General features: G+C 42.8%; 1 protein-coding gene across 1 annotated transcript; it reads left to right on the top strand.

Moving 5' to 3' along the window:
- The first annotated feature begins 4,297 nt into the window (after positions 1-4,297).
- On the top strand, positions 4,298-4,676 carry LOC119800052 (60S ribosomal protein L30-like). The gene has a single exon (XM_038310074.1). It carries the CDS (start codon positions 4,371-4,373, stop codon positions 4,674-4,676), a length of 306 nt encoding a protein of 101 aa, XP_038166002.1. The 5' UTR covers positions 4,298-4,370.
- Positions 4,677-21,478: the final 16,802 nt, after the last annotated feature.

Here is a 21,478-nt window from a genome sequence, read left to right as displayed (position 1 = left end):
ACATGCGACCCTCCCTGGTCCTCGGGGTCTGCGCGTGCCGAGGACTGGCTCGCCTGGGTGACCTGCCCTCCAGATGAGTCAGCCCAGGCTAGGGACTGTCGAGCTGCTATCGGGACTCGAACCTGGTTCTCCCCTCAGCTCGCTAACTCCGGAACGCGGTCCCGCCGCCCTGGAGTTGCTCAAAGTTCTGCAAGCGGCGCGGATAGCCGGGCGGGTGAGGAGGGAATGCTGCTCTCCAGAAATGTTCCCAAGAATAAAACAAGCTGGAAAGTATTTCTGATCCTTCACAATATACATACCCTGTTAAAGTTTTCAAGTAATGGCCTTATCCTCAAAGGTGAAGAATAAGATTGTGGTGTAGTTTCCTCTGTTTGGTGTTGACTGGTCGCAGCTTCGACGTTTAGACAGCTGCTTCACAAGTGCGTGTTCCGGAATCAGAAGCTGCTGGGAGAACTTGGTTGTTAGCGAGTATATATTGTTGCCATTACGATTATCTCATCTGATTTGACACTTTTACTAAAAGGGGTGTACAGAGTGTGCCCCCCACCCCCACTTCCACTGTCATGAAAGGTCAATTTCTTCTTCCTGGTTCAGGGATTATGCGCTGGCAGATGCTCTCCAACTTTGTTTTGAAAATGGAACTGCTGTTAGTAATTGCCTTGCAGTTTTACTGATGCACAATAAATGTTAATTCTTCTTCCTGTTATGTTAGGAAAGAGTTTAATAAATCTTCCTGTTAAGAAACAGTTTAATAAAGCTTTTTATTATTAGATCGCTGTTAGGGGCACGCCAACTTTTTTCCTTATTTTCAGCGTTTACAGGTTTGACTACTGTAGTGAATGTTTATGTTCTGTATAGGGATTTATGTAAAAACTTTTAGATAAAGGCGAATACATAATATTTTTGTGACAAGAGATAAATGGATACAAAATTGTAAGAGAAACATTAGTTATACACACATAACATATGTGTATCGAGATATCTGAAGTAATTTTGTGTCTATGTGTACAATATAGTGAAACAAACTAAATGAGAATATTGAGATTGGGCAGAAAGGGGGCGGGGAAGAAAGTACCGTACTGTCAGGTCCTGTACAACGTGAGTCTTAGTTTGGGTTTTGAACTTCCTTGGAGCCCGGAAAGGAACAAAGTAAGCATGTTTCAATTCCAGGGTTTAAAAAAACAAAACCAGTTCTTCTGCCTAAGCAAGGCATTTTCTTGTAATGAGGCCTGAGAGAAACAGTTTTTCATGGCCCTTAAGAAAGGAAGGGAGGGAAGGAGGGAGGGAAGGAGGGAGGGAGGGAGGGAGGGAGGGAGGGAGGGAGGGAGAAGCAGTTGATATCTTTAAAACATCTCAGCAGAAAATTGTAAATTTTGCATCAAAAAGTATTTCAATATAGGGCAATAATAAATTAGAAGGCTGTGTTCTGTGAATTCTTGGTTGTGATAATCTGAGCTAGTCTTTCCCAAGCCATGCTTTCAAGAAAAGCAGGTTAGTAATCTAGGTTTTTAACTAAACTGGGGCACTCGGGCTGTGTGTGACTCAGTGGCAGGGGACTTAACTTGTCTCTCCTGGCAAGATCCTGTGTTCGAGCTCCAGAACAAGGGAAGAGGAAAAGAAGATTCTGAGCTCAGATGAACTTGAGGCATCTGAATTAGACAAATTGCAATGTGTTTTACCCCGAGTCTCTTGAGCGTCGCTGCAATGCTGCTATAAATCAGTTGAATGAAGCATTGATGCTGTGACCTATTCCACAGTTAGTAAAGCAGTCCTTCATGAGTGTTTCTTACAGCTTGAGATGGGATAACAAAATATTTGATGTTAGTGAATTTGGGAAGGACCAAAACGAAGTTAATCCAGAAGTCAGGGTTTTAATCCAGTACACATCAGAGGAAAAGCCCACTATGCTCATACTCCAGACATCTTGTGCAAGTTGCCTGTTAGACCAGCTACCCTGTGAGGCTTCTCTTTTATGCTTCCGAATGTTTACTGTTTGAACATTAGAATAGGTTTAGGCAAGTGAGTATCCTTGAGGGATTACTTTCAATTATTATTATTGACTATAAATGATTTGCATGCCATTTTATCATAAACATTATTTGTATTATTATTAGTTTACTGTGAAATCCCACATTTTGTAGCTATAAAAGATCTTAGAAAACTTGCCACAAGTAGAAAGAGCAAAAAGGCTGGATGTGGTGGCACATGCCTTTAATCCCAGCACTCTGGAAACAGAAGTATCAAGATCTCCATGGGTTAGAGGCCAGCCTGGCCTACATAGCAAGTTCCAGGTCAGCCAGGGCTACATAGTGAGACCCTGTCTCAAAACAACAACAAAAGGGAGAGAGATCTGGAACAACAACAAAAATAAAAACAACAAAAAAACCCCTGTAATTGCACTTATTAATGTGTGGGACTGTTTCCAGTGAGTTTACAAGCCCTTGGAATCTGCATTCTTGTTTATAAGACTAGTGTGGTTATGGCACACAATTCGCTCAGAATAAATGCTGAGAACCTACTGGGTACTGGTAGTAGAACAGCCTTAAGAATGCAAATGAGAACAGGTGGCAAGAGTCTGGAGTGCAAGAATAGCATCTCATCCAGATGTATTTGGATCCTGGGTTTCAGAAATCAAGTTGGGAGGATGAGAAATTGATTTGAAAATGTATCTGGAGCCCATACATGGAAGTGTAACACCTATACAAAAGTAAAAGAATTTTTTGAACAGATATACAAAATGTTAATGTTCTGAGAAATTGAGAGCCAATGCCATTTATTCTCCTCACTTCCTTGTGACTTAAGTCAGCAAAGGTTTATTTCTGTCATACTCTATATCTGATGAGGATCAGCACAAGAGCTTCATTTCCGGTAGTCACTTGGACCCCCAAGGCTGTGAGAGACTGCATCTTAGCACATTCTTCCACTGTTGGCAAGAGAAGGGAAAGAATGTGCCGGATAATAGCAATATATTGACTCTTCAAGGCTTCCTCTTAGAAGGGGCCATATGACTCCTACAGCGATACCTAACTTCAAAGAGTAGGGAAGTACAGAACCATGTGGCCAGAAGGAAGAGCTCTGGCACAGTTTGTGAACCGTCTTAATGACCGTTACACTGAGCAGGCTTCAAAACCCTAAGAGTGAACACAAGATCTGAAAAAAAAAAAACAACACAAAAAAGTACCATTATGGTTTCTAGTCTCCTATTTGACAAACAGCATTTCTTTGTTTATTGAGAATTATAAAGAACATCTTAATTTGAAATGAAACGCTACTGAAAAACCTCACAATTAGATGTACTATTTTGATCAAGTGAGTTTCATTTTGAATTGTATGTCCATCAATAAACATTTGTTAGATGTATATAAGGCACTGTTAGGTCTGAGAATAGAACAGTGAATGGGAGTTTATAATGCCAAGAGAAAATAGCTCTAATTTGAGTTCTCTTTTTCTTTTTAAGGAAACATTAACAAAACTTTGCAGTATAACACACACACACACACACACACACACACTATACTTTGCATTCCTCTCCCTTCATTTGTTTTGCTCTTAAGGTTTATCTCCTAACAGTTATACAAAATTACTTAAACTATTTTAAGCAACCAGAGTGTTTTGTTAGCAATACTGTAGCTTTTTGTGAGAGTCTGATACCAGGAATGCAGTTGGGCCTTGAGGCAATTGGCATTGCTAACAGTAAATGAGGAAGCAGGGCTCTTTTCTCTGTGTGTGATTTCTTGCCAGTCTCTCTCTCTGCACATATATTCCATTGTCCTGTGTCTCTGTTGACTAACCTGTCTCTGGTTTGCTCTTAGAAGGGTACTTTGACCTAAGAGTTCACATGCTTGAAACTATACTGTTTTCAGTTTCTGCAAACACAGCCTTCTCTAAGTGCAGCATGGAGGTGCAGCCCCAGCAGTGCTTCTCAACCTGTGGGTCACAACCCCTTTTAGGGGTTGAACAACCTTTCCAGAGGGGTCACCTACGGCCATCAGAAAACACAGATGTTTGCATTCCAGTTCATAACGATAGCAAAGTTACAGCTGAGAAGTAGCAACAAAAATGACTTTAAAGTTGGGGTTCATCCCAACATGAGGAATTGTGTTCAAGGGTTAGGAAGTATTAGATTAAGCAGCAGTAGGAAGGTTGAGAACCACTTAAGGCTTAAGTGGTTCCATGGTCAGTCTGGAAATAATGAAGTTGACCCTAAAAAATGTAGCAAAGTAACTGGAAACTTTGTAGAAAAGGAAGCTGTTCCAGCAGCTTGTTAAGAAGCCTGAGATTGGCATTGTGGGAGCTCCTTCCTTTCTCGCTCCCTGGCCATCTTGGCGGCTGGTCTTGGTTGGGGGCCATCCCGCACCTAAGGCAGGAAGATGGTGGCCGCAAAGAAGACGAAAAAGTCTCTGGAGTCGATCAACTCTCGGCTCCAGCTTGTTATGAAAAGTGGGAAGTACGTGCTGGGATACAAACAGACTCTGAAGATGATCAGACAGGGCAAAGCGAAATTGGTGATCCTCGCCAACAACTGCCCCGCCTTGAGGAAATCTGAAACAGAATACTATGCCATGTTGGCTAAAACTGGTGTCCATCACTACAGTGGCAATAACATTGAGTTGGGCACAGCGTGTGGAAAATACTACAGAGTATGCACACTGGCCATCATTGAATCACCCAGGTGATTCTGACATTATTAGAAGCATGCCAGAACAGACTGGTGAAAAGTAAACCAGGGAAGTTTTCCTTTAATAAAACTTTATGAGAGCTTTAAAAAAAAAGAAGAAGCCTGAGATTAAAGAAACCTGACATGCCATTTAAAAAAAAAAATCTGCACAATTAGCATCATCTTGCAAGTTTTATTGAAACAGATTCATTATCATAATCAGGATGGGAAGAGAAACTTAGAGCTACTTGTATTACTCTCCAAACATGCATAAAAGCAATTTTTATTCTATTCGTTTCCTTCATCTCTTCTTCCTCTTCCAAGGTATAGGTGACTATGGTAGTTTGAATTGACCCCCATAAGCTCATAGGGAGTGGTACTATTAGGAGATGTGGCTTTGTTGGAGTGGGTATGGCCTTGTTGGAGGAAATATGTCACTGTATGTCACTGTGGGGGCAGACTTTGAGGTTTCCTATGCTGAGGATACTTCCTGGTGTCTCAGTTGACTTCCTGCTGCCTGCAAGATATAGGACTCTCAGCTATTCCTCCAGCTCCATGTCTGCCTGCATGCCGCCATGCTCCCCTTCATGATGATAATGGACTGAACCTCTGAAACTGTAAGTCGCCACCTCAGTTAAACATTTTCCTTTATAGGAGTTACTCAGATCATGGTGTCTTTTCTTCACAGCAATAGAAAAACCCTAACTAAGACACAAATTGGTACCAGGGCTGACTGTTTTTTTGTTTGGAGTAATAGGAACTTTGGGAGTTTGGGTTAGGAAACAGTGAAATGCTTTAAATACTACTTAATGGGCCATCCTAGTAGGAGCCTGGAAGACAGAGACGCTGAGCGAGAGTGGTGTTTTGATGAGCTGGGGGATCAGCAGGTTTCAGAGGAGAATGTTAGTGTGTAACCTAGAGACTGGTCTTTTGGTGTTTTGGTGAATAAAGTGGCAACCTTTTGCTCTTATCCAAAGAGTCTACCCGAGGCTACAGTGAAGGGTTTTAGATTAATTCTGTGAGCAGAAGAAATCTCAAAACAGCCTAGTATAGACTCTGTCATATGGATATTAATGGTGATTCTAATGAAGATTTTTAATGAAAAAGAGCAAGATGAGCAGTGTAAATTACAAAATATAAATTTTGTAAAAAGAGGAGAAAAAGAGCATCAGGAATGGAGCTAAATCCTGTGTTCAAGGAGATAAACAGATTTAGAAGTAAAATAAAGGGAGTGGTGACCTCAGGGTAAAATCTCACCCAGCTAAATTTCCAATTTGTGGAAAGAAAGAAAAGCTTTGAGCCAGGTGTGGTGGGGCACACCTTTAATCCCAGCACTAGAAAAGCAGAGGCTGTTAGATCTCTTGAGTTTGAGGCCAGCCTGGTCTAGAGACCCAGCCAAGCTTAGACAGTGAAAAACAGAAAGCTGGTAAAGATGTAATTGAATGAGGGGGCCCATGTTCCAGTCCCTACAAGCAGCAGCTTTGGCCATATGGTTCTATATTAAAGTTAAGGATAGAAAAAAGGATTTATGGAATAAAGTCACTGAGACCAGGCATATGTCAGGTGTCCCTCAATGGAGGCCTAGGAGAGAGGCCATTGTGTGAAGCTGTGAAGTTGAAGCCTAAATTGCCTTGGAGAACCCAAAATGTTAGAGATGCAAGGGCCATAGGATACCTGCCAAGGAGAGCTGCTAACAGGGAGTGGAACCAGACCTAGAGAAAGAAGTGTGTTGCAGTCAACAAAACTGAAAGGAGTCGGAAATCTGAATTGCATTTCAACATCAGACGTTGAAGTTGCAGAGTTTGGAGTTTGCCCAGATGGTTTTCGGTCTTGCTTTGGTCCAGGATTTCCTCACTATGCTCCCTTCCCTATGTTTTGAAATGGTAATGTACATCCCGTGCCATTGTATGTTAGAAGTGTGTGATCTGTTTTTGATTTTATAGGGGATTATAGTTAAGAGATTGCATGAATCTTAGAAGAGTCTTTGAACTTTGACATTTAAACTTTGTTGAGATCGTGATCGACTATGGAGACTTTTGAAGTTGGGATAAATGCCTTTGCATTATGATATGGTTACAAGCTACTGGAAGCCAGGCAGTGAAATGTGGTAGTGTGGACGTACTGACCCCATACTCTCCTAGGGAACGGCCCTATTAGGAGGTGTGACTTTGCTGGAGTACATATGGCCTTGTAGGGGCAGACTTTGCGGTTCCTATGCTGAAGATACTGCCAGGGTCTCAGTTGACTTCCTGTTGTTTGCAAGATATAGGACTCCCAGCTATTCTTCCACCACGTCTGCCTGAGCACCGCCATGCTCCCCGCCATGATGATAATGGACTGAACCTCTGAAACTTTAAGCCACCACTTCAACTAAATGTCTTCTTTATAAGAGATGTCATGGTCATGGTGTCTCTTCACAGCAATAAATGCCCAAACTAAGACAGTATCTAAATTGTCCAATTCTTACCTGCCATGTGGCTCAACCCTGGTGCAAGGCTCCCTGGCTTCACCTCAAAGCTATTAGTGCAGAAAGAAGCCTTTCCCATGTCTAGTTCAGCACTTTCCTCCATGCAAATTGATCTTCAGGACATCATTATCCTGTTGTCATCTCTCTTCACCAACTTGATGTTTGTGCTCAGCAAGCAAGCATTCTTTTCCTGTTAGCTATGCGCACTCTTCTCTAGCAGTGTCTCTTCCCAGGAAAAAAGTATCCGTAGCTTCACCTCAGCCGGCAGCTAAGGGGTGGCCGTAGATGATATCTAGAGGGGTTCCCAGAAAGACAAGAGGAAGGTGCCTAACATCTGTGCTATGGGGACTGAGAGTGGTGGTGCATACTTGCAATCCTAGCATTTAGAAGTCAGGAGCAAGAGGTTCAAAGCCAGTGTGAGTGAGCCAGCCAGAGCTTCACAGTGAGACTTTATCTACAGAAATAGATAGATAACTGCCTGACAGGTGAGACTCATCAGGGATAAAGGTTAAAGGTGGGTGGGGCTTTGGTTCCGATTGCAGAAAATCTCGTCCCTGAAATGTACTTACACTGTTGTTGCTGGGTAAATGAAGGATGGGCATGGGTTCATCTAAACAGTGAGATTCAGGAAGCTACCAGAGGCTTGATTGTTCAGAAGACGGCCTTCCAGTGACCACAGCTTACCAAGAGGGCTGTGTCGGTGTTCCCAATTGGTGGAAGTGGTCTTCCCAGAAATCCATACAAGCAGCTTGTGCCATCTGAAGAACATCTCAAAAGACGTTCACACTAAGTGGACGCTCACACTAAAGTTAGAAGCCTCTAACTTTAAAAACCCGTGTCCCGCACACTTAATGTCTCTTGTACGGCTCCATAAATTGGTTTCCAGGATCTTGGGAAGGATATGAATTGTAAGAGCCCTCTTAGGGAGCTCAGAGCTAGGGTTTCTTTATGTGAGTCCTAATGCAAAGCCTAGGAAATCATTTTTACTAGAGCAATGTTTCCAGTAATGGAGAGGACACACCCAGTTCTACAGATAGCCATTGCCGGGGACACAGAGCTAAGAGAGTTAACCGTAGGCTAAATGAAGAAGGGGAAAGGTTTGCTAGCTGTGCTGGCTGGTTTTGTGTGTCAGCCTGACACAAGCTAGAGTCATCGGAGAGGAAGGCGCCTTCACGAGATCCAGCTGTAAGGCATTTTCTCAATTAGTGATCACTGGGGGAGGGCTCAGCTCATGGTGGATGGTGCCATCCCTGGGTTAGTGGTTCTGGGTTCTATAAAAATGCAGGCTGGGCAATCCAGGGGAAGCAAGCTGGTAAGCAGCACCCCTAGATGGCTTCTGCTTTCAGCTCCTGCCTCCAGGATCCTGCCCTGCTTGAAAGTTCCTGTCCTGACTTTCTTCAGTGATGAATACCAACGTGGAAGTGTAAGACAGATAAACCCTTTCCTCCCCTTCTTGCTCTTTGGTCCTGGTGTTTCATCTCAGCAATAGAAACCCTAACTAACTCATCCGCCCACAGTGCTTTTTCATTTGAAAGTATCCAGTGGTATTTATCTTCCTTATTTTGATCTATTGTGTCAATTATATTTTTAATCATAGATGAAGTATGAAATAGATGGGTAGAAAGATGAGGCTGGCAGGGTGGGTGGGAACCACTTGGACATTGAAAACTCTGAATTACATAACAAAGGATTTGGCTTTTATGACCTAGTAGGAGATTGAACATGAAGAAATGTTTTAGATATGATGTTGTAGTCAAGAATTGTCCTTTAGAAGGTTTACGTGACTGTCCTGTGAAGACTCTATAGGAGATGGAGACTGGAACTGTGATTACGTCATTTCTACCTGTTATTTGTGGAAAAAAAGTTAATCAATCCTGTGTCTTGAATGAAAAAAAATGACATTTATGCCCTGGCAATGCTGAGGCACACACGGGCAGCCTGTATATGGGGGTTCTGTTGAACCTGTCCATAATGGGTTTCATGGTCTAAGTTGATGAGGATGACTGACCAGGTCTCTTCATTACAGATGGTTGTGAGTCACCATGTGGTTGCTGGGAATTGAACTCGATACCTTTGGATGAGTAGTCAGTGTTCTTAACTGCTGAGCCATCTCTCCGGCAATCCTGTGTCTTACAAGGACGTTAAAAATTGATGGCCAGCCTAAGCAGTCTTTCAGTGAGGCTAGAACCAGCTTGTCTTTCTTTTTTAAAGTTAATTATTTTTCTAATGTTTTTATTTTAGACGATTTTAAGCACTTTTTTTGGACAGTTCCATGCACAAATATAGTGTATTTTGATTGTCTACAGCCATACCACCCTGAATGTACCCGATCTCATCTGATCTCGGAAGCTAATCAGGATCCGGCCTGGTTAATGCTTGGATGGGAGACGGTGTATTCTGATTACATTCATTAGCTTGTCTAAGCTACTTGTTGTCACTGCCAGGCCCCACTAGAGGTTTAGTAGACCACCCTGAAGGGCCTCTTAAGAACACTGAATTTATCCTAACATATATTTAATACCAAGGCTCTCTAGCCTCTGCTGATGTCCATTGATGGCCATTTCACTCACCACACTGTCCCATTCTGCTTTTTGTGGAGCTACAAAACAGCTTTTTGGTGGTTTTTAAAAACTACTATTCTTTTAAGTTTCATTTGAGGGTAAGCCAGAGAGTCTTTGAATGGCCCTGGCTTGGTTAACACTTGTAGTACTGAACCCATTTCTAATTATAAGCCATTGAGAACTATTCTCTCTCTTCTTTAATAATTGGACTGAGGCGCAAACTCGGGGCTTCTTGCCTTGTTGGTGAGGGTTCTGTCAACTCATTTACATCCTCACATTTGGGTTCTAATTCATATTCATCCTCTCTGTCTCTCCCTGTCTCTGTCTCTCTCCTTTCAATAATCACATTTTCCTCCCCTCTATTGTTTAAATTGTCCTCTATTACCATTTCCGTACCAACTTTATGCTGTTCAAACATAATTACTTGGAAAATCTGATTGATCTTGCAACAAATCAGGTTGGTCTGTGATTTCCCTATTATGTGTTCAGAGACTACAGACAGCTTTGGCTGGTGGTGTCTGTGCCTAAAGAGAACTGATTGATTACCTTTTTTTCTTCCTCCATTACTATAAAGCTACCAGGGCACTGTCAGAAACACTTGTAGATTTGGTTCAGGTCAGTAAAATCAAAATCACAGTTACTCACACTGTCGCTTTTTATGGCACATAAGACATTTGGGTGCCTCAACACATTCTCTAAATCATGGATAAGGCAAGAAGTTAGCCATGGTCTTTCTATCTGTGTGGTTCCTCAGTTTCCATCCGTGGGCCCAGCAAATACGTATACTCACACACTACCAAAAGTGTGCGCAGGAAACCCTTCTCTCACCATCCATCCAGACAAACAACTGTTTCCTCATCTTTTCTAAATGCTGAAGATGGAGCTCAGGGCCTCACATGTGCTAAGCACATGCTCTTAGCTATACCTCCAGCCATAAAAAGCTATTTTTTATTTGTTTGATCATTTAGACTCACTGTGTGGCTGACCTGGAACTCTATGTTAACCAGTCTGACCTCAGACTGCCTCTGTTGACTGAGGTTTCTGTCCTGCCCGGTTCCCACAGTTGTTAAGTCCCAAAGAAATCACACATTAATTATAAACTGATTGGCCTACTATCTCAGGCCAATCAGTATCTATTGGCCTAGTATCTCAGGCCATTCTGTTGACTGAAGTTTCTGTCCCACCCAGTCCCACAGTCTTTCAGTCCCAAAGAAATACACAGAGGTCTACATTAATCCTAAACTGATTAGCCTATTAGCTCAGGCTTATTAACTCTTATAACTTATATTAGCCCATAATTCTTGTCTGTGTTAGCCACGTAGCTTGGTACCTTTTTTGGCAAGGCAGTCACATCTTGCTTCTTCTGTGTCTGGGTGACAACTGCAGACTGAAACTTTCCTCTTCCTATAATTCTCGTTGCCATGGCTCTACTTCCTGCCTGGTCGCCATCACCCTGCCTATACTTCCTGCCTGGGTACTGGCCAATCAGCATTTTGTTAGCAATAATGTAAGTGACAGGATAAAAGACCATTGTCCCACAGCGTGCCTCTGCCTCCGGAGTGCAGGATTAAGGATGTGGTCCACTACACATGGCTGACAGGCTTATTTGTTTTTGAAATAGGCTCTCAGTCTATAGCCCTGGGTGACCTGAAATTCACTAGGTGACATAACACAGACTGGCCTGGCACTTGTTTCAATCCTTCTGCCTCAGCCTCTCAACTGCTAGGATTGCAGACATCATGAGTCACCACACTAGGCTTAAATGGATTTGAAATATTTTCAAAAGCAAACATTTTGTTATAATCAACTGTTAGTCATTATAATACCAACTGTGATCTTTTCTAGATGTGCTTTAAGGGGGCGGTACATAATATTAGCCAGTTTTGTAAAATGATCCTTGTTTTCTTACCAGACATCAGTAGAGATGGGTAGTGGAAATTAGTTTCGTGTATGGGTCACTGCTTTGTTTTATAGGCCAGTGCTAAAAATGAGGAGGAAGCCAGTAGGCAGAAATTGAGGCATTTGTTTTTGGCCACTGGTGCCATTTTCCTGTTTATATAACAACTGTGATGGATCTCATAGGGTGCTTTTGTCTAAGAAGTGATCACGTTCTTAAACATGCATTTAGTGCCCTGTGTGCCAGTAGTTTGATCACACTGGCAAACGATTTCAGTTTACCGTTCTCTGCTGCACATGAAGCTTGTACAATCAGCTATACTCTGAATCTGCTTCCTCACGGGTATAGCAGGGTTCATAACTACCTGCCCATGATGTAGTCATGAGCAGCAGATGACATTATTTGGAAAGCAAATATGACAGAATAGTGCACTTGAAACTCTGTGGAACCCTGTCCTCTCCAGCTACGTTCATTACAGCACCCGGTTGACCCCATCAGTGTCTTTATCTCTAAGGTGGGGCAGGCTGTCTGTTTGCTAGGTTTATAATAAGCAAAGATCTTGCCCACCACACACATCCACTCTTCACTATGAAGTATTCCACATATATTGTACACATTAAGGCACTTAGGAAAGAGCTGCAGTCCCAAATCCAGAGTCCTGTTTTGTCAAAATGAACACCAAGGAGTAAGGGGGTAAGATGCCCAAATTGAATGGTTTAGCTATTGACCCAGGCTCAATCTACCATATAGCTTAACCCACCACTATGTGATAATGACAGATAATAATGGCAGAACTCTCGGCCAGCTCCTTCTGAGCTGAGTCTTTGCTTTAGCCCAATGCCCTCTGGGAAATGTACACATGGACCCCAGAGGTCCAGGAATCACCCAAGGTTCAGTGGTCACTCCCTAGCTGGTACATACCTGTTTCTCTCCTTAACTGTTCAGTTGGGCTGAAACTTGATTGTGCTCATTCACAAGCTGGCTTTTTAGCAGCTACAAAAGTTAGAGTAATGGTAAAATCAGTAAATATCTAAATTAATGACTGGAAAGAGAATTCCATAAAAATTAAGTTGAGTGTTTTGAGATGTTTCAGTATAAATGAGCTATTTAAAGTATGCTGTCAAGTTTAATGATGGTTGGATAATTATAAATGATGACGAGAAAAGCCATCAAAGCCCTATGTTGTTCTGTCAAAGACTGTGGACCATTAAGGATCTCGGGCAAGAATACAGATGAACCACGTCATTAAGTGCACTGTTCGGGTCAACTGGCTTTTCCTGAGACTGTCTCCTTTAAGGAAGCAATGAATTTAATTTATTGTCTAACATGAGATTTTTTTTCATAGTGATTAGGTTATTCGGCATTCATACTCTTTCAGAAATGCTTTTTGAGTTCTCTCTCCATTATAGAAACCATAAGTAAAAATCATACATAATGAATCATACATGGCTCATGCAATAAGAAGACCCACACTCAGTAGGAGATGAATATTGAATACAGGGCATTAGAGCTCTATACAAAAGAGTGGTAAATGAGAGCATTTACATATTCAAATTAAAATGATGTCACTAATGGCACATAAGTGTAGTCTTAGGATTACTGACTTTTTCACTTACGCATTAGCTTCATCTGCTAAGAGGGCTTGCACTGTACTGATAGCTCCAGGTTGACTAGAAATACACCTTTGACCTCTGCAGCTATTTTAGCTTGCCTGTGGATGCTTTATATATCGTTATCATACTGTATTGCAATTTTTTGAGAAGTATTTATTTTTATTTTTATGGGTATGAACATTTTGTCTGCATGTAGTCTGTGTACCATGTGCATGCCTGCTGCCCACAGAGGCCAGAAAAAGGTATTGGATCCCTGGAAGTGGAGTTAGACAGATGCTTGTGAGCCACTGTGAATCAAACCTGGATTCTCTAGAACACTGGGTGATCTGAACCCCTGAGCCATTTCTCCAGCCCTTGTATTGCAACTTTTAAATTAATATCAGTTCCCGAATTATAGATGGCTTGAAAGCTATCGTCCTTTCTGTCATCATCATAGAAAAAGTATTAAATAAGTCATTTTGATAATTGAGCAATTATTATGGAATATGATAGCATATTGCAAGAATGTATAATTTAGTTTCAAGGTTAAACTTTATTTCACTGAAGTGTATCTTTGAGCCAGTTATGTGGACATGTGACTAATCCCAGCACCTGGGAGGAAGATGCAGGACAGTTATTAGTTTAAGGTCTCCTTGGGCTACACAGAAAGTTGAAGGGCAGTCTGAAGTTCGTGGTGAGACCTTTTCTCAAAAAAATTGGGAGGCAGACCATTAGCAGAAGACTCGCCTAATATGTTCCCAGGGTTCAATCCCAACACTGCAACAAAACAAAAAGTGCATATGCAGCTTTCATTTCTTAAATCAATCCATCTTTAAAGGTAAGCTAGGGTCTGTTCTAAATCCCTGTGCTACCTGGCCATTTGGATGCTGTCCGCGTTCGTTTCTTCTCTTTGCTGTGATAGAGTACCATGACGCAAACAACTTACATTAAAAAAAAAAAAAACAAACAAGGTTTTGGTTTATGGTTCCAGAGGGATAGAAATTCATCACACATGGAGACATAGAAGCAAGCGCAGGAGTGGCAGCAGGAATGGAAGGCTGAGCGCTCCCATCTTGGACCACAGGGCAAAAAGCAGAGGACGTGAACTGAAATGAGGCAGGCTTTTCCACCTAAGAGCCCATCTGCTGATGCGCTTCCCCCAGCAGGACACACCCCACAAGCATCCCCACACAGTGCTGCTATGGGGGACATTTCTCATTCAAACCACCACGTCCCGTTCCTGGCTATGCAGCTATTATTGATCAAGCAAATGATTTTTTTTTCTCGGTTCTTATCTATAAGGACCACCAGAGCAATTTTGCTTTCAGCTGGCCGGTAGGACACCTTTACCATTGTACCCCAGGGTATGTTAACTCTCCAGCTCTGAGAGATCTTGATTGTCTATCTCTTCCACTGAAGTCTCACACTGGCCCACTATATTGATGACGTTATGCTGATTGACTCAAATAAGCAGGAGGTAGCAACCATTTTGACTTGTTAGTAAAGCATGCATGCATTAGAGGATGGGAAAGAAATCCAACCAAATTCAAGGGGCTTCTACCTCTGTCAAATTTCTAGAAGTCCAGTGGTGTGGGGCCTGCAGAGACACTCCTTCTAAGGTGAAGGATAAGTTATTGTGCCAGTCCTTCCCACCACCAAGAAATAAGAATAACATTTAGTGGCCTCTTTAGATTCTGGAGACCACTTCCCTCACCTGGCTGTGCTACTTCTGCCCACAAACCAAGTGACTTGGAAAGCTTTTTTGTGTGTGGGGCCTGGAGCAGAAGAATGCTAAGCCATAAAGTAGGGTGTACACGCAGTACTCCGTTATCAAATGGAAGTGATATATGTGATCGGACCACAGCAAGTCCTGGGGGCACCAGCAAGCTACATGAAGAAGTTGCCCAAGCACCTATTGTACTCTTGTTACAGCGTCTTCTGCTCCCAATCATGCACTGTGGCCTCATGAAGGCCCTGTGATTGATTAACTAGGAAGAGGAACCGGGTGTTGGTGGTGCACACCTTTAATCCCAGCACACGGGAGGCAGAGGCAAGCGAATCTCTGTGCGTTTGAGGCCAGCCTGATCTACATAGCAAGTTCCAGGACAGGCTCCAAAGCTACACAGAGAAACCCTGTCTCAAAAAAAACAACCAAACAAAACAACAAAACAACAAAGGAAAACAGAAAAAACAGAAGGGGAGACTACGGCCTGGATGGTTCTGCATGATACGCAGGCACCACCCAGAAGAGGCAGCTACAGCATTACAACCCCTTTCTGGAACAACCCTTAAAGACACTATGAAGGGAATCTTCTCGGTAGGCAAAACTTCAGGTAAATGTATATGGCCATACATTTTGCTAAAAAGGAGAAATGGATCCAGGCAGTTGTGGCCCATGCCCTTAATCTCAGCACTTGGGGGGCAGAAGCAAACAGATCTCTGTGAGATTAAGGCCAGCTTGGTCTACAAAGCGAGTACCATGATAGCCAGAGCTGTTACAAAGAAAAACCATGTCTTGGGAAGAGAGAAGCAGAAGCAGCAGCAGCAGCAGCAGCAGCAGCAGCAGCAGCAGCAGCAGCAGCAGCAGCAGCAGCAGCAGCAGCAGCAGCAGCAGCAGAAGAAGAAGAAGAAGAAGAAGAAGAAGAAGAAGAAGAAGAAGAAGAAGAAGAAGAAGAAGAAGAAGAAGAAGAAGAAGAAGCAGAAGCAGACAAATGTGTGATTGTTTACTGATTCCTGGGGCTATAGCCATGGTTTGGTTGGATGGTCAATGGCTTGGAAAAAGCATCATTGGGACATTGGATTGGTGAGATAGACTTTTGGAGGAATAAATGTGTAGATAGTCCTTTTCCAAATGATGTGAAGATCTTTGTATCTCATGTAAATGTTCATCAAAAAGTGACTTCAGCAGAGGAAAGTTCAGTACTGAAGTAGCTAGGATGACCCGTTCTGTAGTCAGCCTTCCCCGGCACCCCTCTCATTGCCCAGTGTACCTTGAACAACGCGGCTATGATTGCAGAAACGGAGGTTATACATAGGCTCAACAGAATGGACTTCTGCTCACCAAGGCTGACTTGGCTGTCACTGCCGTTGAATGCCAGATATGCCAGCAGCAAAGACCAACACAGAGTCCCTAATATGTCACCATTCCCCCCAGGGTGACCAGCCAGCAACCTAGTGGCAGGTTACTACATTGAACAACTTCTTTTGTTTATTCCTCACTGGAGTAAATACTTATTCTGGTTATGGATTTGCCTTTCCTGCATGTAATGCTTCTGCCAAAGCTACCTTCTGTAGACTTACAGGATGCTTTATTCCCTGTCATAGTACTCCACCTAGCGTCACTTCTGACCAAGGAAACCCACTTCACAGGCGGGAAGTGTGACAGTAGTAGCTCCATCCTCATGGAATCCACTGGTCATGCCGTGTTCCCCACCACTGTCAAACAGCTGCCTTGATAGAATGGCAGAATGGCCTTTTAAAGACACATTTACAGGGGCAATTAGGTGGCAGCAGCCTGGAGGGCTGGAGCAGGGTTCTCCAGAAGGTAGTGTGTTTTGGAATCGGTATCCAGTATATGGTACAGTTTCTTCCATGGCCAGGATTCACAGGTCCAGGAACCAAGGCGTGCAAATGGGAATGGTTCCACTCACTGTCATTCCTAGTGACCACTGGGAAATTTTGTTTCCCGTTGCTGTGACCCTGTGTTCTGCTGGTTTTGGTTCCAGACAGGGGAGCACTCCTGCCTGGGGGTAAAACAAATATTCCATTGAACTGGAAGCTCAGACTCCCTCCTTGCCACTTTGGGCTTCTGATGGCCTTAAACCTAGAGGCTAAGAAAGGAATAACAGTGTTAGGGGGGTTGTTAGATCCAGATTACCAGGGGGAAATTGGATTGCTTCTCCACAATGGAGGTAAGAAAGATTATGTCTGGAGTGCAGGAGATTGTTTAGGGTGTCTCTTGGTGCTACCATGTCCTGTGATTAAAGCCAATGGGAAGCTACAAAGCCTAATCCATGCAGGATAACAAAGGGCCAGACCCTTCAGGAATGAAGGGGTGGGTCATTCCTCCAGAGAAAGAGCCAAGACCTGCTGAGGTGCTTGCTGAGGGTGGAGGTACAGAATGGACCGTAGAGGAAAGTAGTTATAAATACTAGCTAATGCCATGTGACCAGTTGCAGACATGAGGACTGTAATTGATATAAGCGTATATGTCTTATTTTTGTGAAAATCGGGTTTGTGTGTGTGTATCCAGTATTTGTATCTGCTTTTCTCTGTTTATCACATCGTGTAACATCAATGAAGATGTCAATAGTGAGGGTTTTTTGTTTGGTTTGGTTTGAGACAGAGTCTTTCTGTTTAGCCCTGGCTGTCCTGGGACTCTCTATGTAGACCAGGCTAGCCACAAACTCACAGAGAGACACCTGTCTCTACCTCCTGTGTGCAGGTGTGTACCACTATGCCTCGCTGCCATATTTAAATTCTGAGACACTGGAAGACTAAACATTCGCCCAGGGACTTTGCTACCTGTTATAAAGTGCATAGTGCACTTGCTGCGGTACACGGAGTAGTCATTCATGGTAGGCAGAATCATGACCTGGTTATCGTTCCTACCTGGAAATCGATCATGGCGTGAGATACGATTGTGTGTCGGGTTGGCAAATGGTGGACTTGTGCTGGCTAATCTTGGTTATCTCCTTGCTGTATCTGGAATCACCTAAAACGCAGGCTGCTGGAAAACACCTGTGAAGGGTTTTCTTGATCAGATTACCTGAAGCAGGAAGACTAGTCCTGAATCTGGCAGCAGCTTTAGGGAGGCAGCCTAGCTAACAGGACATAGAAAGGAAGTTTGCTTTGCGAGCGCTCACCTGACTTTCCCTGGCTCGTCCATCTGTCCCTTTGCTCTGGCGTTCCTTCACTGATGTCAGAACCCGCTCTGGATTCCCGCGTGAAGACCAACAGCTCCCAGGACTCGTCGCTGGTGAGACGGCTGTGACTGCCAGCCTTGGACTGAACAACTTCCAGATCACACCCTGCAAGCCGCTCTGATAAATTCCCTCTTTTTAAAATATTAAAATGTTTATTTAATAATAAATATAATTCAGTACTAAAATCCATCCTCCCTATTTCTTCTTACTTTTTTTATTGTTTTTATTGAGCTATATGTTTTTCTCCGCTCCCCTCCCCTTCTACCCTATCCCATGGTCCCCATGCTCCCAATTTACTCAGGAGATCTTGCCTTTTTCTACTTCCCATGTACATTAGATTTATGTATGTCTCTCTTAGGGGCCACTTTGTTGTCTAGGTTCTCTGGGATTGTGAATTGTAGGCTGTTTTTTTTCTTTATATCTAAAAGCCACTTATGAGTAAGTACATATGATATTTGTCTTTCTGGGTCTGGGTTACCTCAATATGGTGTTTTCTAGATCCATCCATTTGCCCACAAATTTCAAGATGTCATTTTTTTTCTTCTGTGTAGTACTCTATTATCGAAATTTACCATATTTTCCTTATCCATTTTATTTTGTAGAGAGGCATTTAGGATGTTTCCCGGTTCTGGCTATGACAAACAATGCTGCTATGAACACAGTTGAGCACATGTCCTTGTGGTATGATTAAGCATCCTTTGGTTATATACCCAAAAGTGGTCTTGAGGTAGGTTGTTTCCTAATTTTCTGAGAAATTGCCATACTAAAATTCAAAGCAGCTGTACCAGTCTGCACTCCCACCAGCAATGGAGGAGTGTTCCTTTACCCCACATCCTCTCCAGCATAAGTTGTCATCAGTGTTTTTGATCTTGGCCGTTCTTACAGGTGTAAGATGGAATCTCAGAGTTATTTTGATTTACAATAAATTCCCTTTTAATATATATAGTCATCCTATCAGTTCTGTACCTTTAGAGAACCCTGACTAATGCAGTTGCTACAATTTATTATTAAAACTAAACATGTTTGGACCGACACTGCATCCTTCCAAACCTGTCTCCCGATTTCCTTGTCTTTGCCGTCCTTTTTCCCAATCACACAGGCCTGAACATACCGTGACCTTTGAATCTCTCTTGTTTAGCCTCAAGCATCCTAAGTCAGACTCTACAATACTACATTTTTAACATGCTTATCCCTTTCAAACCTTGTTGCTTGCAACCAAGTTTAAACTGTGCATCTCACCCTGTCATTGTCTGTTTTCTCTGCTCACCGCATCTTCCCTTAGGAGGCCATTTTTCACCAATCTCTAATTCATCTTGAAGTCTGCCTCTAAATCATCGTTTTAAGATTTTCCTCCTCAGCCGGGCATGGTGGTGCATGTCTTTAATCTTAGCACTCGGGAGACAGAGGCAGGTGAATCTCAGAGTTTAAGGCCAGCCTGGCCTACAGAATGAATTCTCCATAGAGAAACCCTGTGTCAAACAAAACAAAAACAAAACAGACACACGAAGCTAGTTGCTAGTTTTCAAAGATTTGTTTTTTACTATGTATGTATGTGCGTCTGTGCTATATTAATGGCATGCATGCAGGTGCCTGTGGTGGCCAGAAGAGGACGTTGGAGCTCCAGGAGTTGGAGTTGCAGGTGGTTGTGAGCTGCCTGACATGGGTGCTAGAGCGGAATTTGGTTCTTCTGAAAGAGCAGGAAAGACTCTTAACCACTAAGCTACCTCTCCAGCTCCTAAAGGATTTTAATCATGTGTTACACATTGAAATCACTAGGATAGACCCATTAAAACTGATCATTCATTCATAGATACTATCAAAGTCACTTAAGCAAAGTGAAATTTTTATAATAATGATTTACTATGTAAGCCGATGATCAAGTATCAGTGATTTAAATGGCTGGGTGAAACTGGAGCTAAAAACAAGACAACAAAGAATGGAGAAGGACATACAAAATACATTACGCCTCTGAGGCCTGGGCATGTTCGACTCCAAAGGCAGCGCTTTAAAAGCCATGCCTAGGGAAGTGTGTTCCCTGCACTCTATCTCAGTAACATGTTCTTGCTTTTATTGTAACACCGAACAGTGGCATCTTGCAAATTCACAGTCCAGCATTTGAGCAGCTTCGAAGCAGCTGTTTCAGGCAGGTTCTTAATCACTTCCTGAAAAATGTATTTACAATAGACACGTTATCTGTTTTAAACCGTGCACCAGATTCTGTATCTGAAGTTTAACTTGAACTAAAGCAAGGCTATCGAGGTAAAAGTAAAGAGGTGTGAGGTGTAACCCGTTTGACGACAGTGTAATGCCTCGGAATGCAATGGGAAAAGACATTTTTAGGATGCCTTGCTGTGATTTTCCTCTCAAGTTGAAACAATATTTAAAAGATCTTGTCACCAGGGGAAATTGGTTTGTTCATATTTTTTTAAAACAGTACATTCTTAATTTATTTTATACTTGAAACCTGCATGCTTTTGTTGTTGCTCTGATTGTTGAGTTCATTCACTGTAGATCTATTTATTGGCATGACTCTCTGCCACATGCTAGGGCCTCAATGATGAATCCAGACAAAAAGTTCTACTGGGAGTTGCCTTGTCGTAAGGTTATAGACAATAGGGAAATAAATACAGTGCCAGTTAGTGGTGAGAGTCATGGAAGAAATAGAAAGACTGGGAGATAGAGGATTATAAGGGATAGAAATTGCATACGTAGGTTAATTAGTGAAGCCTACTCTGATCATTTAATGATACAGTGTATTGGGGGAAGTACTTTTGATTGAATCCATTGCCTTCCTCATGCAAAGCAAGTGCCCTACTGCTGAGCACTTCCTCCAGCCTGGTGAGTACCTCTCATCAGAGCTGGATGCTTGGTTAAAACAGTTTTATGTTGTGGAGTGAAAGCTGATGGGAAGGAAATGAAAGTTTATTTAAAGACATGCTAGCCAGTTGGGTGTGGTCATATACACCTTTCATCCCAGCGCTCAGAGGGAGGTGGATCTCTGTGAGTTAGAAGCCAGCCTGGTCTACATACTGAGTTCCAGGCCAGTGAGGGCTGCATAGTGAGACCATGAGTGGGGTGGGGGGGGATTGAGAGAGTGGTAAGTTCATGGCATAGCCACATTAGTGTTCCGCCTATCATAAAGGGAATCTGGGAGATGTAACAGCTTCCACGAAGAGAAGAACTAAGATGGTAAGAATAAAGAGCAAGAGACCTGAAGCATCCGTTTTGATACCTGAAAAATGGATTAAAATGAAAAACTACTCACTGTCACTCACAATCAAATGTCATAAAAACCAAACTCTACATACCCAACAAGCTGACCAGCAGTCAAAAGACCGGGGAGCTGGAGGGTGGCTCAGAAGTTAAGTGTGCACACTGC

Source organism: Arvicola amphibius, chromosome 1 (genome assembly GCF_903992535.2).
Source record: "Arvicola amphibius chromosome 1, mArvAmp1.2, whole genome shotgun sequence".
In the NCBI taxonomy this organism is placed as follows: domain Eukaryota; kingdom Metazoa; phylum Chordata; class Mammalia; order Rodentia; family Cricetidae; genus Arvicola; species Arvicola amphibius.
This window is presented reverse-complemented; position numbering and strand designations above follow the sequence as displayed.

Excerpts from the sequence above, each read along its gene's own strand:
- LOC119800052 (XM_038310074.1), top strand. The coding sequence starts at position 4,371 with ATGGTGGCCGCAAAGAAGACGAAAAAGTCTCTGGAGTCGATCAACTCT.